Below are 17,500 nucleotides of genomic sequence, written 5' to 3'. Positions count from 1 at the left end.
GATTTGCCTGAGTGGCTAGGAGACACCGTGAGTAGCAAGCGGTACAAAGTGGATAAGAAAAGACAGAAAAAAATATATTTTTTTATTTTTTTTTATACTTGGGACTTCCCGCGGGCCTGATTTTGGACACTACGGGCCGTAGTTTGGGGACCCTTGCACTAAAGTAAGACTGACTATTTATTTATGCCTAAAGACTAACTTTAGCTAATCAGTGAGGGACAATCGCATGGAAGGTGTGACAAAGAAGACACTAAATCACTGAACAGAGGGAAAGTTTTTGGGCGTCTAAGATGCTTCCGCTGCTCTGTAATAGCTCTACCAGTTTGGTATGATTTTTATGGAGATTTATTGCATGTATTGACTACATAGAAAATTGTGCAGTCTGATGTAACGCTAATGATTTAAACTAAGCTTTATACACTTTTAAACAATTTCTATCTTACTATACACAAAACCCAAAACCAGTGAAGTTGCACCGTCATAATTGCCAAGCCTCCCGAATTTTCCGGGAGACTCCCGAATTTCAGTGCCTCTCCCGAAAATCTCCCGGGACAACCATTCTCCCGAAAATCTCCCGATTTCCAGCCGGACAACTATATTGGGGGCGTGCCTTAAAGGCACTGCCTTTAGCGTCCTCTCACCTGAAAAGGAGACTTTTATATACAGTATGTCTCCGTTATCCATAGGTTTATCTATAACCCATAAAGTACGCAGGCACGGAGCTATTTCTCAGCGTGTGTTTATTCCAGCCGGCACGTTAATACACTGACACACAACATCCGGATTCCCATCATGCATTGCTTCAAAACTACGGCAAGTTGTAATATCCCAAATTTCCAGCCGGACAAACAATATTGAGGCCGTGCCTTAAAGGCACTGCCTTTAGCGTCCTCTCACCTGAAAAGGAGACTATTATATATGTCTCCGTTATCCATAGGTTTATCTATAACCCATAACACGGTGGCCCAATGGATATAGTATTATGGGCCACCTTGCAAGCAACATTCCGTTGTCATTTGCGGATGTTTTCAACAAATCCGTGAATGATATGTTCCCGGATTCAGAGATCGCTCGCCAGTACTTAAATGGCAGAACAAAAGCTACTGAAATAGTGAAAGGTAAGTGTTATTTTTTTTTTTAAGTAAGCAGCAAGTACAGTACAATTAGTAGAACAACTGTGTTTTCATTACTGTTTACTGTACTATATGTATATATATATATATATATATATATATATATATATATATATATATATATATATATATATATATATATATATATATATATATATATAAGAAATACTTAAATTTCAGTGAATTCTAGCTATAAATATACTCCTCCCCCTTAACCCCGCCCCCCGACCACGCCCCCGCCCACCCCCCACCTCCCCAATCTCCAGAATTCGGAGGTCTCAAGGTTGGCAAGTATTGTTGCACCTCAACTTTCTCAGTCTTTTTTGCCACTTGTGCCAGCTTTTTTTAAACATGTTGCAGGCATCAAATTCCAAATTAGCTAATATTTGCAAAAAATAACAACGTTTTCCAGTTCAAACGTTAAGTATCTTGTCTTTGCAGTCTATTCAATTGAATATAAGTTGAAAAGGATTAGCAAATAATTGTATTCTGTTTTTATTTACGATTTACACACCGTGCCAACTTCACTAGTTTTGGGTTTTGTAGTAGTATCAGTCATACTTGCCAACACTCCCGATTTTTCCGGGAGACTCCCGAATTTCAGTGCCCCTCCCGAAAATCTCCCGGGGCAACCATTCTCACGAATTTCTCCCAATTTTCACTCGGACAACAATATTGAGGGCGTGCTGTGATGTCACTGCCTTTAGGGTCCTCTACAACCTGTCGTCGCGTCCGTTTTTTCTCCATACAAACAGCGTGCCGGCCCAGTCAAATGTTGTATGCGGCTTCTACAGACACACGTAAGTGACTGCAAGACATACTTGGTCAACAGCCATACAGGTCACACTGAGGGTGGCCGTATAAACAGCTTCAACACTGTTACAAATATGCGCCACACTGTGAACCCACACCAAACAAGAATGACAAACACATTTCGGGAGAACATCCGCACCGTAACACAACATAAACACAAGAGAACAAATACCCAGAATCCCTTGCAGCCCTAACTTTTCCGGGCTACCCTGCCCCCCACACCTCAACCCCCCTCCCCTCATCTCCCGAATTCGGAGGTCTCAAGGTTGGCAAGTATGGTATCAGTAACTACAACTACTTTTATCCACAAACATTATATAGCTAGCAAGAGTGATACTAATTATCCACTTATAACAGAGAATGGTTGCTACAGGTCCTCTTTAGCACCCCTTGTGGTACAGTTTGGCATTGCAAGGTGGGTAACCACTCTGGCGAATAGAAAAGTGCACTAGTTGCCATAAAAATGGTCGTAAGTCAAGCATACTGTAATATTATTAATTTGAAGTATATAAACATACTGAACTGCATCAGATCGTTGTCAACCATATATCAGAATCAGATTTATTGGCTAAATATGTTTTTCACACACAAGGAATTGACTTGGTAGACTGCGCTCTCTTTGTTCAATGCAGGAAACAATCAAAAACAACAATTACGAGAGAGCACAGTACCGTGGCAGTGTTTCGCGGCACCATATCAAACATGTAGTGCAACATTCGGTGCTTTTGCGTCACAATGGCCAGGACAGCTGCACTATAGTGTCCTTTTTACAAAGCCAGTGTATCGTTCACATCATCAACATTAGGAACTTTTACTTAAAGGTGAAATGCATGTTAAGGGAATTTTGTCTATCCTCCTCAATCCTTATGTGAGGCAAGAACATACACCTTTCCCTAAAAAGTGTAAAAAACTGCTAGTAAGAGGTGACTATCAATGCAAGTAATGGGGATACGGTCTATTCTGCCCTCTAAAAACCTCCGACAAGGTTGGCTTTGCAATATAAACAATATACGATATTAAAGGCCTACTGAAACCCACTACTACCGACCACGCAGTCTGATAGTTTATATATCAATGATGAAATCTTAACATTGCAACACATGCCAATACGGCCGGGTTAACTTATAAAGTGCAATTTTAAATTTCCCGGGAAACTTCCGGTTGAAAAGGTCTAGGTATGATGACGTTTGCGCGTGACGTCGATGGTTGAAGCGGAAGTATTCGGACACATTGTATCCCAATACAAACAGCTCTGTTTTCATCGCAAAATTCCACAGTATTCTGGACATCTGTATTGGTGAATCTTTTGCAATATGTTTAATGAACAATGGAGACTGCAGAGAAGAAAGCTGTAGGTGGGATCGGTGTATTAGCGGCTGGCTGCAGCAACACAACCAGGAGAACTTTCAGTTGGATAGGAGACGCGCTATCCGACGCTAGCCGCCGACTGCATCGATGATCGGGTGAAGTCCTTCGTCGCGCCGTCGATCGCTGGACGCAGGTGAGCACGGGTGTTGATGAGCAGATGAGGGCTGGCGTAGGTGGATAGCTAATGTTTTTAGCATAGCTCTGTTGAGGTCCCGTAGCTAAGTTAGCTTCAATGGCGTCGTTAGCAACAGCATTGCTAGGCTTCTCCAGGTTGGACAGCATTAACCGTGTGGTTACAGGTCCAGTGTTTGGTAGTATTGTTGATCTTCTGTCTATCCTTCCAGTCAGGGGTTTATTTATTTTGTTTCTATCTGCAGTTAAGCCCGATGCTATCACGTTAGCTCCGTAGCTAAAGTGCTTCGCCGATGTATTGTCGTGGAGATAAAAGTCACTGTGAATGTCCATTTTGCGTTCTCGACTCTCATTTTCAAGAGGATATAGTATCCGAGGTGGTTTAAAATACAAATCCGTGATCCACAATAGAAAAAGGAGAAAGTGTGGAATCCAATGAGCCCTTGTACCTAAGTTACGGTCAGAGCGAAAAAAGATACCTCCTGCACTACACTCTAGTTCTTCACTCTCACGTTCCTCATCCACGAATCTTTCATCCTCGCTCAAATTAATGGGGTAATCGTCGCTTTTTCGGTCCGAATCGCTCTCGCTGCTGGTGTAAACAATGGAGAAATGTGAGGAGACCTTCAACCTGCGACGTCATGCTACTGCCGGTACAGGCAAGGCTTTTTTTAATCAGCGACCAAAAGTTGCGAACTTTATCGTCGATGTTCTCTACTAAATCCTTTCAGCAAAAATATGGCAATATCGCAAAATGATCAAGTATGACACATAGAATGGATCTGCTATCCCGTTTGAATAAGAACATTTCATTTCAGTAGGCCTTTAAAGGTGAATTGCATTTTAAGGGAATTTTGTCTATCCTCCTCATCCCTTATGTGAGGCAAGAACATACACCTTTCTCTAAAAAGTGTAAAAAACTGCTAGTAAGAGGTGGCTAACAATGCAAGTAATGGGGATACGGTCTATTCTGCCCTCTAAAAACCTCCGACAAGGTTGGCTTTGCAATATAAACAATATACGATATTAATGGCATACATATAGCCAACGCTAGAGCTGATAATACTATCGTTATATTTTGCTAACCCTTGTTAGACTTAGACTTTGACAAACTTTATTGATCCACAAGGGAAATTGTTCCACAAAGGATGGAAAGGGTAAGGATGGAAAGGATAATGGACGCAAGGGCACAAAAAGAGGGCGAAAACAAATATATAAAGTAGACTAAAAATGTACCATAGTAGCAATATAAAATATAACATATATGTAATATTATTGTTAAAAGGGAACTGCACCTTTTTGGAATTTTGCCTATCGTTCACAATCATTATGAAAGACATGTGGATGGATGTTATTTTGTTTTTCATTCTAAATATTAAATAAATGCGATCAAGTGTATTTTCGTGTCGTCCTCGCCCGTTTTGGGTCCTAAATGGCTGTCGAAGTGTACCAACTTGTCAGAATACGTCCTCGTTCTTCTACTATTCAGGTGAGATGCATGCTTTATGATCGACAATATCCTTACAGGGAGCAAGGAAGCAAGGAAGCAGCAGACCACTTGATTATGTAAACATAGGCACACACAGAAGGCAAACACAGAAGGGATCACGGCACCGCTATAAATCGTTGATCTGCGTTAGCGCTTATAATAACAATATCAATAATACTTGGTTAATATTCAAGGCACGATATGTGAATGGAGTATTGTTGGTGGTTTTTAAATGGTAATGTTTTAAATTTTTTGAGCGAAATAGAGGACCGTCCATTGGCTCCGCTGTAAGCGGACTTTCATTTACGTTTATCTAATATTTAGAATGCATGTCTTTCATAAAGATTGTGAACAAAATTCCGAAAAAAGTGTAGCTCCCCTTTAATGACACAATCTTGCTGTGTCCCGCAAATTTGACACCGACTAACAAACAAACGCATCCTCAATGCACCATAGCCTTCTCGCGAGCGGCTAATTTCCCTCCACAGTGCAAAGCCACTTCTAAGTCAACAATCTTCGCCTCTATTGGGTCAAATAAACAAATATTTGTAAAAGTTATCATCTGGAGGACAAGGAATAGCTAAACATGCTACGCTAAACATTGTGGGAGGATATGCTAATCGCTAACTGCAAAATAGAACTCTGTGATGTAAATAAAGGTTGGTGAGATGCCACTAATTTCAATATAGTATCAGAATATGGTCGATACTACAATTGGTTTATTATTACATCTTTTGTTTGTTATAGTTACAAACTCAGAAAACAAGTCCCTGGACACAGGAGGACTTTCAGGGCTAAACCAAAGGATTTAAATCAGAGCCAACAGTAAGAAATAATTATAATATTTGACTGACAGTGTTTCCCACACATTCATTTATTTGTGGCGGCCCGCCACGAAAGAATTACGTCCGCCACAAATATATATATATATATATATTTTTTTTTGTCCTGTCCAGCTTCTCAGGCAAATCATATAGTTGATGTAGATGCCCATGTAGGCTGTTCAGATTTACTTTACAAAAGAGAAGTGTGGGATACTTCTCTTGTTGCCTTATTTGTATTTGACCACTACTGTTTTCTGTTTATTTGTTACTGACTGTGGCAGGACACCTCTGCCTCTGTTTCACTTTATGTTGCTGGTAAATAATATGGTTGTAGTAGTAGGCTAAAGTTACATTATTTAGTATGCACTAATTAAAGGGGCAGAGCTTTAAGAGACATTTTAGCTTTTATATTTTATAAGATATATTTTTTGTAAGAACCACAATTAATACATATAGTTCAGTGAATAACTTATTGTTCAAATCTGTATATAAATATGTACATAAAGTGTTGTAATTATATTGTAAAATGGATGGATGAATGGATGGACGTTTAAAACAAAACTGTTATTATTAATTAGTAAGTATACATTTTTTAAGCCTTTTTAGAGAAAATCATATCATTGTAGTAAATTATGCAAATTACTCGATGATGTCATGGTGACCCCGCCCATAGCCACGCCCATAACAACGCCCCCACCGCCACAGGTATCTTGGCAGTTTATGGGAAACACTGACTGATATTGTTACATCACCATCCTGTCTTTTGGTCTGAGTATAATTGTGATCAAAAATGTAATCATTTAATGATCTTGAACATTTGAAGTATCAGTATGATGATTATATACGCCAACACTAATGTAAGGTATCCAGCATTACATTTTTACAGAACTGCACATAAAAAATGTTCACTATTTAAAACACACAGAAAAAAGAATGAGGTCTGTTTCTGTCTCACATGAAGATTGTGAATTAGGATTTAAATGTTTTTTTTAAAAAGTGCATATCCCCTTTAAGGCTCTCGTGTGTACATGTACTGTAGTTTTAGAAATGATCAACCTTTGTGGCAGTTTCCAGGTATTCTCATGGGTCCAGTGGGCAGACGTAAACAATGGCATCAACAGTAATGAGCGTTTACTTAGCTGTGCCCCCACCCAGGATTTGAACCCCTGGTGGCCCTAAGTTGTGATCGAGTCCAGAGAGGGAACCTCAAGTTGTACGCTCACACACTGAGCCTTAGCCTCTCCCTTCAACCACCGTGCTGTGGTCCACTGACCAGGCAGACTAAAAATAAACACTATGCAATTTAACGTTCAAAAGTGCTATCTGTCTGAACTGTGCTCATTGGAATGGGAAAGAAAGAGTTAGCCTATAGAGGATGCTAAAAGGGCCATACGGTACCTTACGTCTACAACGTAATTTAAATGAATGTGACATTGTCAAAGCACTTATGACAAATTGCAACAGTAATTTTCATGAAGAAAACAGTTGGCTCACAGTTATTGGACTCGTCTGCTGTGAGACAACAGTCCAAACGGCAAAGCCGCAACTGTGCATAACAACGTGTACCAAGTATTTGAAGGCCCTTTGACAGGCACCGAGGAGGAACCTGTATTTTACAACATTTCACATAACTTCTCATTATGGGAACTCTATAATTTCTAGTTGGAGGGGGGAAAAGCAGGAAAACAACGTGTCCAAGAATTGAAATTGGTAAACTGAGAGTCTGTCTCCTAAGACCGAACAATATTTTCCCTTAGTTGGATGTATCCTACACACCAGATCCATGGCGACAAGGCCCAATGTTTTTGTTTGGCATTTTCTTAAAGAATGTGCGCAGTTATGAGCCAAGTGGTGACAAACCAGTATGTCTATGAAGGCCAATTAGGAGTGTGAGGGTCCCCGTTAAGAAACAAGCATTGTGAGAATTGTGAGGAAAAAGGTTTGATAAAGCCAAAGATCCATCATACCATACTGTAACTAATCAAAAGCTCTAACTGATTTAGGACAGCACAGCAAAGCAGAGTCCGTAGGTGCCATCCTTCATCAAACCCAGTCACACACACACATATGTAGAAACACACATATGCATGCACATCTCTGTCCAGTGCAGAGATTGCAGAACGACAGTGACAAGAACAGCTCAGCACGTTAGCCGTTTTGACTCCCCGGACACCATGTGTTAGCGGCATGCTATTTCTAGCAAACAGAAGTCAAAGACAACAGGTTTCTTCTCAGAAGTATTCCCCATCCAGGCTATCCTTGGTTCTGATGCGTCTACAAATCTTCACTGCTCTCAACTTCACAACACTTGGTTCTTATAGCGCATTTGTCAATTAAATAGTACAATTAGGGATTAACAATAATAACATTACATATCACTGTTTTTATGACCGAAATCATCACGGTTATCGCGGTATTGTTGCATGTGATCAAAAAGTACTGAAATCTTATGACCAAGGTTTTGCATGTTTTGTGTTTCACTGATAGTGTTTTAATTTTAGCATTTTGTCTGTTGTTAGTTTAGTCAGTTTATTATTTCTTCGGTCAGTGGTCAACAAAATAAACAAACCGTTTTACATTCATAAATTGACAATTTTACAGACCGAAAGGGTTTAGGCTGAAGTTGAGCACTTATTTGGCCTAACCCTATAAACAATCTCAAATACAAGATGTAGTTAAACCAGGAGACATCAGTCTCTGATCTTGAGCTTCATAGAAATATGACATTTCTACGGAGCCCCTAAAGGGACATGGGGGACATTTTTTTTAGATATGTATCTCGTGCGCATAAGATGTTTTCCCGTGAGCACAAGAAACATATAGGGACATGGGGAAAATATTTTTTTAGATATGGGAAAACATCTCGAGTGCACGAAAAACTTTTGCGTGTGCACGAGATAGTTTCTCGTGCGCACGAGATTCATATAAAAAAAAATAATTCCCCATGTCCCTTTAGGGACTCCGTACATTTCCTTTACACAACATATTATAAATACACCTTGTACACAACATAACCACTGTTCAAATATATACACAGTAAAGACATAGACAAACAGTTGTGAAATATCCCTGTACACGTGTTGGTTAAACATTTGTACCAATAATATACGATATACAAACACTTCCATTATTATTTATATCCCACATTTAGTTTTGTAATTAACATTGATCATAGTATTAATTACTGGTGTTGTGAAGGCTAAGCTCTTATTGTTTTTACTGTAGCAATTTTTTTATTCAAAAGTTTGAAGAAAATAAAATCTAATATTTAAACTGGGGTATTGCCTTTCTTAAAGGGGAAATACGTTAATGTCTCATGGGATATGATAGACTTTCATTTATCCCAAAATGGGGAAACTACGTTGTTGCAGTGCAGATTTTTACATTCTGTAATAGAAATGTAATGAAAAAGAAAACATAGAAATATACAACATATTGCTCACTAATATCTATAGATAAAATATCCACTAAAACAAAAAAACTAACATTGGTATTGCACACCAAGTAAAAAGTTCACAGTAATCGCGTAAGTGCATTGTTAAGTCTTATGGATGTGGGTAGAAAGGAACTGCTGTGGATGTAACAGTCTGATGCTGTAGGAGCTACTCAGGGCCTCCACAGTGTTGTGCTTTGAGTGAGAGGGATTGGACATTATGGATGTCAACTTGGTCAGCATTCTTCTGTCAGCCATCTCCTCACTGCTATCTAGTGGGCAGACTAGGACGAAGTCAGCTCACAGTTGATTAAGTCTGTTCCTGTCTCTGACCGTACTACCGACCGCAGAAGCCACCGCAGTGTCAAAAAGTGCACAGCAGTGACCCGCACACCCCGAATGACCTCAGAGTTTACATGTTAAGATTTAAGCGAGCCAGTTGGCGCCAGTTGAGTTTATCAAAGTGCAGTTGTCCATCACGGTTTTTTGATATATCTTTTTTTTTAAACCAGTAGCACTAACCTTTGGGAGTTTTACCACGGTTATTATTACCGTGTATCGTTACATCCTTAAGTACAATATTTGAAAATCCGTTCCAGAGTCAAACCGTCATCACACCTGCATTAAGGGGACGGGTGGTAGCATAGGCATTCTTAACTAGCATACAAGTATAAAAGTAAGTTGACCAGGTTTTACTTCTTCGAAGATCCATCCATCCATTTTCTTCCGCTTATCCGAGGTCGGGTCTAAGCAGAGAAGCCCAGGCTTCCCTCTCCCCAGCCACTTCGCCCAGCTCCTCCCGGGGGATCCCGAGGCGTTCCCAGGCCAGCCGGGAGACATAGTCTTCCCAACGTGTCCTGGGTCTTCCCCGTGGCCTCCTACCGGTCGGACATGCCCATCCTGACCAGATGCCCGAACCACCTCATCTGGCTCCTCTCGATGTGGAGGAGCAGCGGCTTTACTTTGAGCTCCCCCCGAATGACAAAGCTTCTCACCCTAGCTCTAAGGGAGTCACCATCCGGAGGAAACTCATTTCGGCCGCTTGTACCCGTGATCTTGTCCTTTCGGTCATAACTCAAAGCTCATGACCATAGGTGAGGCTGGGAACGTAGATCGACCGGTAAATTGAGAGCTTTGCCTTCCGGCTCAGCTCCTTCTTCACCACAACGGATCGATAAAGCGTCCGCATTACTGAAGACGCCGCACCGATCCGCCTGTCCATCTCACGATCCACTCTTCCCTCACTCGTGAACAAGACTCCGACGTACTTGAACTCCTCCACATGGGACAAGATCTCCTCCCCAACTCGGAGATGGCACTCCCCCCTTTCCCGGGTGAGAACCATGGACTCGGACTTGGAGGTGCTGACGCAACGCAGCTCGCTTTCTTCTACATCTTGTGTTATTTTCATTGGCGACTTATTGAAGCAGAGTAAACCATGTTGTGCTCCGCAGCCTAACTACAGAACAACCAATTGCAAAAAGACACCAAGCTGACTGTGCTGCCTTCTTTCACTGACTGTTGCCTTAAAAAAATATGTTCATTAATCAATGACAAAAGATGCTAGTGTACGGCTGTTCCAAGTCACTTGTCCCTCTGCACGTGTATGATCATCATATTCCTCCTTGTTGCCATTAGCAGTACTTATCTATTATGATCACAAAAAATACACACTGAAAGGCAAAACTATATGATTATATTTGAAATTGAGCATTAATACTAGGGTTAGGCAATATAGATGACATGATATAAACAAACATTTGTCAGACGATAGAGCTTTATTACTATTGTGATAATGCATGTTGACACAATCAGTGACAAGCAAAGAAACACATCAACACTAGGCCTGCAACTAACGATTAATTTGATAATCGATTAATCTGTCGATTATTACTTCGATTAATCGATTAATAATCGGATAAAAGAGACAAACTACATTTATATCCTATCCAGTATTTTATTGGGGGGAAAAACAGCATACTGGCACCATACTTATTTTGATTATTGTTTTTTAGCTGTTTGTAAATGTTGCAGTTTATAAATAAAGGTTTATTAATTTTTATTTTATTTTTAACAAAAAAATAAATAAAAATAAAAAGCCTCTGCGCATGCGCATAGCATAGATCCAACAAATCGATGACTAAATTAATCGGCAACTATTTTTATATTCGATATTAATCGATTTAATCGATTAGTTGTTGCAGCCCTAATCAACACAATGTAGTATTCTCACTAGCTAGCTAGCGATTAGCATCCCTCTACACACAGTGTGAAGCTGCTTCCAAGTCACTAATTCTTACCTTTATGGCGGCAAATAAACAGTGTTTCTTACAAGTATCACTGCAGGACGAGGACAAATGCTACACTACACACAGTAGGACAGGCCTGGTCAATTACTTTGATACATTTAGAAAAAAACATGTTACTGGGGGCCTGTATATCTGATTTTTAGGAACACTAATACAAAACCTCACAATAATGTCTGAATGCAAAAAACGTTATGACAGACCGCCTTAAAAAACGGAATGGAATTTTACGTTTTTTTACTGTATGTTTTTTACGTATGTGGGCTCTGTACCGAGGATGTCGTTGTGGCTTGTACAGCCCTTTGAGACACTTGTGATTTAGGGCTATATAAATAAACATTGATTGATTGATACTGAATGAGACACCCAGAATGTACACTAAAATAAAGAATGTGGGATTTACAATATTAACTATGACCGATAAAACACTGAATATTGACAACATATGAACGTCACACCCTCTCTCGATCGACATATTTTACAAACAAACAAAAATGCAACAAACACAGCAAAATATGAACGCGAAGGGTTAAAAAAGAAAAACAGCTACAATCTGATATATCACTAAGCTTTAGAACTTTGCTGTAAAAATCTACTTCCGCGTCTGTCCCTGACACCCGCATTTCAGGCTGGCTGCTCTGGAAACACTCTGTGGAAACACTCCCTACCCACACTGCTTGGTGCCTCGTCTGAGCTGCTGTGACTTAGATTACTACAGTAACTAATTAGATTACCATAGTAACTAGTATATCATGCAAAAGTGCAGAGTCCAAACATTTAAATACTTTGTATAGTTCAAGACTTACCGTCATTTGAAAACATCACTGCACATCATAATGGCAGCTACAGTTTCAATCCATAAGATCTAAAAAAATGTACCGGTATTTGGGAATGTCCGGCGGGCCCGATTGAAATGCTCAACGGGCCGCATGTGGCCCCCAGGCCTTAATTTGCCAAGGTCTGCTGTAGGAGGATATTGTAGCCGCTAATCGCTAAGCTAGATCTGTCACAGGGTGAGCTTGGCATTGTTGACGTGACCCAAGTACACATTGACGAGAGGTGGCATGCAGGCACAATAATATTTGAATAATGACACATAAGGTAGCACCAGCGTGGATGACACAAAGGTCAAAAAACTAAACAAAAAGCCAAAAACAGGAACCAAGGCACAAGAAAAACAAAACATGTATAGAGGAACAAGGAACAGCGTGCCGTGTACCACAGAGAACAACGAACCAGCACTGTCTGACCAACATTGCTTCAGAAGGCACCTGATTAACAACCAGGGACAGGTGTGTATCCTAAATGCCAATCAGGAGACAGATGAGGGAAACAGCACTCAGGCAGAAGTAAAGTCGCTGGGAGTAGAGACAAACAGGAAGTAGAATGAAAAATAAGAGCGCTGGACAGGAACTATATAACAAAACACAGGAAAACAATAAACACAAATCCAACCTGTCATGCCAAGAGCTCTTGAATGTAAACAAAGGTGGTGATGATATCAATTGTGGCTTTTAATAGTATCGTTGTATCGTGATAATGCATGTTGATGACACATTCTAGCTGTGTCCTGCACATTTAACAGCAACAAGTGAACAAATGTGACCTCCATGCACTGTAGCGTTCTTGCTAGCGGCTAACGTCACTTCTCAGTCAGCAATCCCACCCTCCATGGTGGCAAATAAACCAAGTTTCTTACAAGTACCATTATCACTGGAGGACAAGGAATAGCTAAACATGCTACATTACACACAATAGGAGGATATGTTAATCGCTAAACTGGAGCTCTTGAAAGTAAACAAAGGTGGGTGGATTGATACAACTATCGACAGTAACTAGGGCTGGGTATCGTTTAAAAATTGTCGATACCAGTACCAATACCATTACCCTTAAAACGATACCGATACCAACTGAGTCCTTCATTCGATATTAATCATGTGAAAAGAATGCAATGGGTTGCGTAACTGTCACCACTCCTCCCCATTCAAGATTTTTCCACAAATACATTTTGAAAGTGCTCAAATGCTCAAAGTGCTTGTGTGGTGTTCGGGTCTGTGGGACCCGTTTTCATTTTTTATTAAAATAAAAATGATACAATTAATTAATTTTTCAAACTGAGACTCACTGACTTTGGCTCATTTTCTGTGAAGAACATATATCAGAATACATATTTAATTACCACACACCATACACCCACACTACACATTTCTATTACATATAAGATGTCTGGGTCCACTGGACTCAGGGCTAATAGAAGTGTGGAAATTGATGTTCTGTGTACCACACACACACACACTCACACACACACACACACACACACACACAAACACACACACAGCAGGCCTAGACAGGAGGAGGACAGAGTGTAGGTACACAGGACATCAGAGGGTCAAATGTGCGAGAAAATGAGAGCAGACAGTGTTGACAAACAATGTTGCAACGTTGTGTGGGATGCAGAAACTGGCAGAGAAATTTTCCGTGCAACGTTCATATTGTTGTTACTCAGCCAGCGTTTGTGGGTCTGATGAACCCGTTGCATTTTGTGGCTTTTAATGCCTCACAAGCAAACACTTTTATGTTAAAATACTGAATGGATTGATTGAGTGAAACTTTTATAAGTAGATTGCACAGTGAAGTACATATTCCGTACAATTGACCACTAAATGGTAACACCCGAATAAGTTTTTCAACTTGTTTAAGTCGGGGTCCACTTAAATTGATTCATGATACAGATATATACCATCATCATAATACAGTCATCACACAAGATAATCATCAGAGTATATACATTGAATTATTTACATTATTTACAATCCGGGGTTTGGGATATGGAGGGGGGGAGGGGGGGGGGGTAGGTTTGGTTGGTATCAACACTTCAGTCATCAACAATTGCATCATCAGAGAAATGGACTTGGTAGGATATGTACAGCAAGTAGTGGACACAGAGAGAAAGATCAGAAAGTATGAGAAAAAGTGTCTACATTTGATTATTTACATTTGATTATTTACAATCCGAAGAGGTATGATGTGGAAGGGAGGGTGTTAGTTTAGGGTTGAAGTTGCCTGGAGGTGTTCTATTAGTGCGGTTTTGAAGGAGGATAGAGATGCCCTTTCTTTTACACCTGTTGGGAGTGCATTCCATATTGATGTGGCATAGAAAGAGAATGAGTTAAGACCTTTGTTAGATCGGAATCTGGGTTTAACGTGGTTAGTGGAGCTCCCCCTGGTGTTGTGGTTATGGCGGTCATTTACGTTAAGGAAGTAGTTTGACATGTACATCGGTATCAGGGGGGTGTAGTGGATTTTATAGACAATAAAAAGATGTTTATTGGGATAAGGTAAACTTCTGTTCAGTATTTTAACGTAAAAGTGTTTGATTGTGAGGCATTAAAAGTCCATCAGACCCACAAACGCTGGCTGAGTAACAACAATATGAACATTACACAAGGGTTAAATATATACAAACATGTACAACAAAGTATTAATTCGGCTGTGTAATTAGCGAGCAAGCTAAGCTAGCGTTAGCTCACATGCCTACGACATGCCCAAAACGATTTACTTGACAATACATATTTTAACACACAAACAATTAGTACTATAGTAACCATTTATATATTACCAAGTTATCGACGGTCGAGCAGTGTCCTGTTGAGATGACGACGACAATGCTGGTGTTGTAAAAGCCGGCTTTTTAAACACAGTACAGTTCTCAACCCTTAAGTTTGCTCCGTGTTTGATGAGGTGTTTAATCATATTGCGTGTATAATAATCTTGCCGCATTGTATGCATTTATTTGCACCCGGCGCCACAGGCGTGTAGTACAACCATAGCTTTGACCGTTTTGCATCTCGGAATGATGACCAGCCAATTCTGCACTGCTTCAACCCGCTTTACCGCCATACAAACTATTGTTGTTGCGGTGGTGGACCAATCACATGCGCATTGAATCGAAGAACGCTTGCAGTGATTGGCTGTGAGCAAAACCATAGGAACAGTAATTTTTTCCTGATCTGGGTACAAAAACAACCGATTGCAGGTATCGTTTGACAGACGCAGTTTCGATACTACTTGGTATCGGGTTGTTTCGGTTGGTATCGAGTACCGATACCCAGCCCTAACAGTAATCAATGTAGAACCAGTATATGGTCGATACTTCAGTCATTTGATTTATATTTTTTATTTTCAAAAAATATTTTGTTTTTTGTTATTGTTCACAAACTCAGGAAATAAGTCCCTGGACACAGAAGCGCTTTCACTGCAAAGAACAAAGGATTTAAAACAGCCAATTGTGGGAAATGATTTGAATATTTAATTGTCCAGGGTGTACCCTGCCTTCCGCCCGAGTACAACTGGAATAGGCTCCAGCCCCACTGCAACCCCAAGGGGGACAAGTGATAGAAAATGGATGGATGGATAATTGATATTGTTACAGTACATCGCCATTCTGTGTTTTTGTCTGATTAGAAGTGTAATCAAAACTAGAATTATTAATTGATCTTGAAAATGTAATCATCAGTATAAGTATTGGCATGACCAATACTGCCCTTGTAATTACTTGGTATTGAATTGATACACCACATTTGTTGTGTCGGCAAGAAATAATGTAAAATATCCAAAAAACAGAAGCAAAGGTGTTCATTACAATTATAACGTAAGTGTAGATAGAACCATGGTACAGTAGAAAGTAATCAGATATTAACAATAATAGTTTTGAGAACATAATACCACTGGAATGACCCAATATGTTACCGCAGGACTCTGTCACCTGTTTTGAAATGGATCTATCATCATTTATACATCTTTATCGCAGGAGGCTGTAACAAATATCACAATATAAAAAATAGGTCATCCCTAATTAATAATTATTGGTAAAGGCAGAAGTTGGCCTTTGCAAGTGTGCCAGAGTGGTGAGTTTGTGGAAGAATCTGATCGATCAGAAAATGTGAACCAATGTTTGCAGACAGATATGCCTGAAAGGGAGAAGCAGGTTCTCTTCAAGTCTAATTACCTCTTACTAGAAGTAGGATGTTCACTGACAGGTCAACTGTTCAATAATGGTCATTAGGGGTTATGTTAATTTCCTGCATGGCGAGATATGCATGCATAAAACATATCTGTGTGTGTATGTGTATATATATATATATATATATATATATATATATATATATATATATATATATATATATATATATATATATTATATAATGAAAAAGGAGGATTACCTCCAAATTCTTCAGGACAACCTAAAATCATCAGCCCGGAGGTTGGGTCTTGGGCGCAGTTGGGTGTTCCAGCAGGACAATGACCCCAAATACACGTCAAAAGTGGTAAAGTAATGGCTAAGTCAGGCTAGAATGAAGGTTTTAGAATGGCTTTCCCAAAGTCCTGACTTAAACGTGTGGACAATGCTGAACAAACAAGTCCATGTCAGAAAACCAACAAATTTAGCTGAACTGCACCAATTTTGTCAAGAGGAGTGCTCAAAAATTCAACCAGAAGCTTACCAGAAGCTTGTGGATGGCTACCAAAAGCGCCTTATTGCAGTGAAACTTGCCAAGGGACATGTAGCCAAATATTAACATTGCTGTATTAATACTTTTGACCCAGCAGATTTGGTCACATTTTCAGAAGGCCCATAATAAATTCGTAAAAGAACCAAACTTCATGAACGTTTTTTGTGACCAACAAGTATCGTCAATCAATCAATCAATGTTTATTTATATAGCCCTAAATCACATGTGTCTCAAAGGGCTGCACAGGCCACAACGACATCCTCGGTACAAAGCCCACATACGGGCAAGGAAAAACACACCCCAGTGGTTGAGTATGTGCTCTAATCACTCTATCACACAAAAATAAGAGTTGTAGAAATTATTGGAAACTCAAGACAGCCATGACATTATGTTCTTTACAAGTGTATGTAAACTTTTGACCACGACTGTGTATATATATATATATATATATATATATATATATATATATATATATATATATATATATAT

The 17,500-nt window shown here is 39.7% G+C and overlaps 1 protein-coding gene across 4 annotated transcripts in view; it reads right to left on the bottom strand.

The window, feature by feature from the left end:
* The window catches only part of fhod3b (formin homology 2 domain containing 3b), a 249,433-nt gene that overhangs the window by 227,221 nt on the left and 4,712 nt on the right, over positions 1-17,500 (bottom strand). Inside the window, exon 1 of one of the 4 annotated variants that reach the window (XM_062063109.1) lies at positions 12,305-12,656. The exons of the other annotated variants lie outside the window; for them this stretch is intronic. Within the exon in view, the coding sequence (XP_061919093.1) occupies positions 12,305-12,310 (6 nt within the window). The 5' untranslated portion in view covers positions 12,311-12,656. Of the gene's footprint in view, positions 1-12,304; positions 12,657-17,500 lie in introns of those variants that run through there. 4 annotated transcript variants of the gene reach the window in all.

This window comes from Entelurus aequoreus, linkage group LG11 (genome assembly GCF_033978785.1).
Source record: "Entelurus aequoreus isolate RoL-2023_Sb linkage group LG11, RoL_Eaeq_v1.1, whole genome shotgun sequence".
Lineage (NCBI taxonomy): Eukaryota > Metazoa > Chordata > Actinopteri > Syngnathiformes > Syngnathidae > Entelurus > Entelurus aequoreus.
The sequence above is the reverse complement of the archived record's forward strand: the minus strand, read 5'-3'. Positions and strand labels throughout refer to the sequence as shown.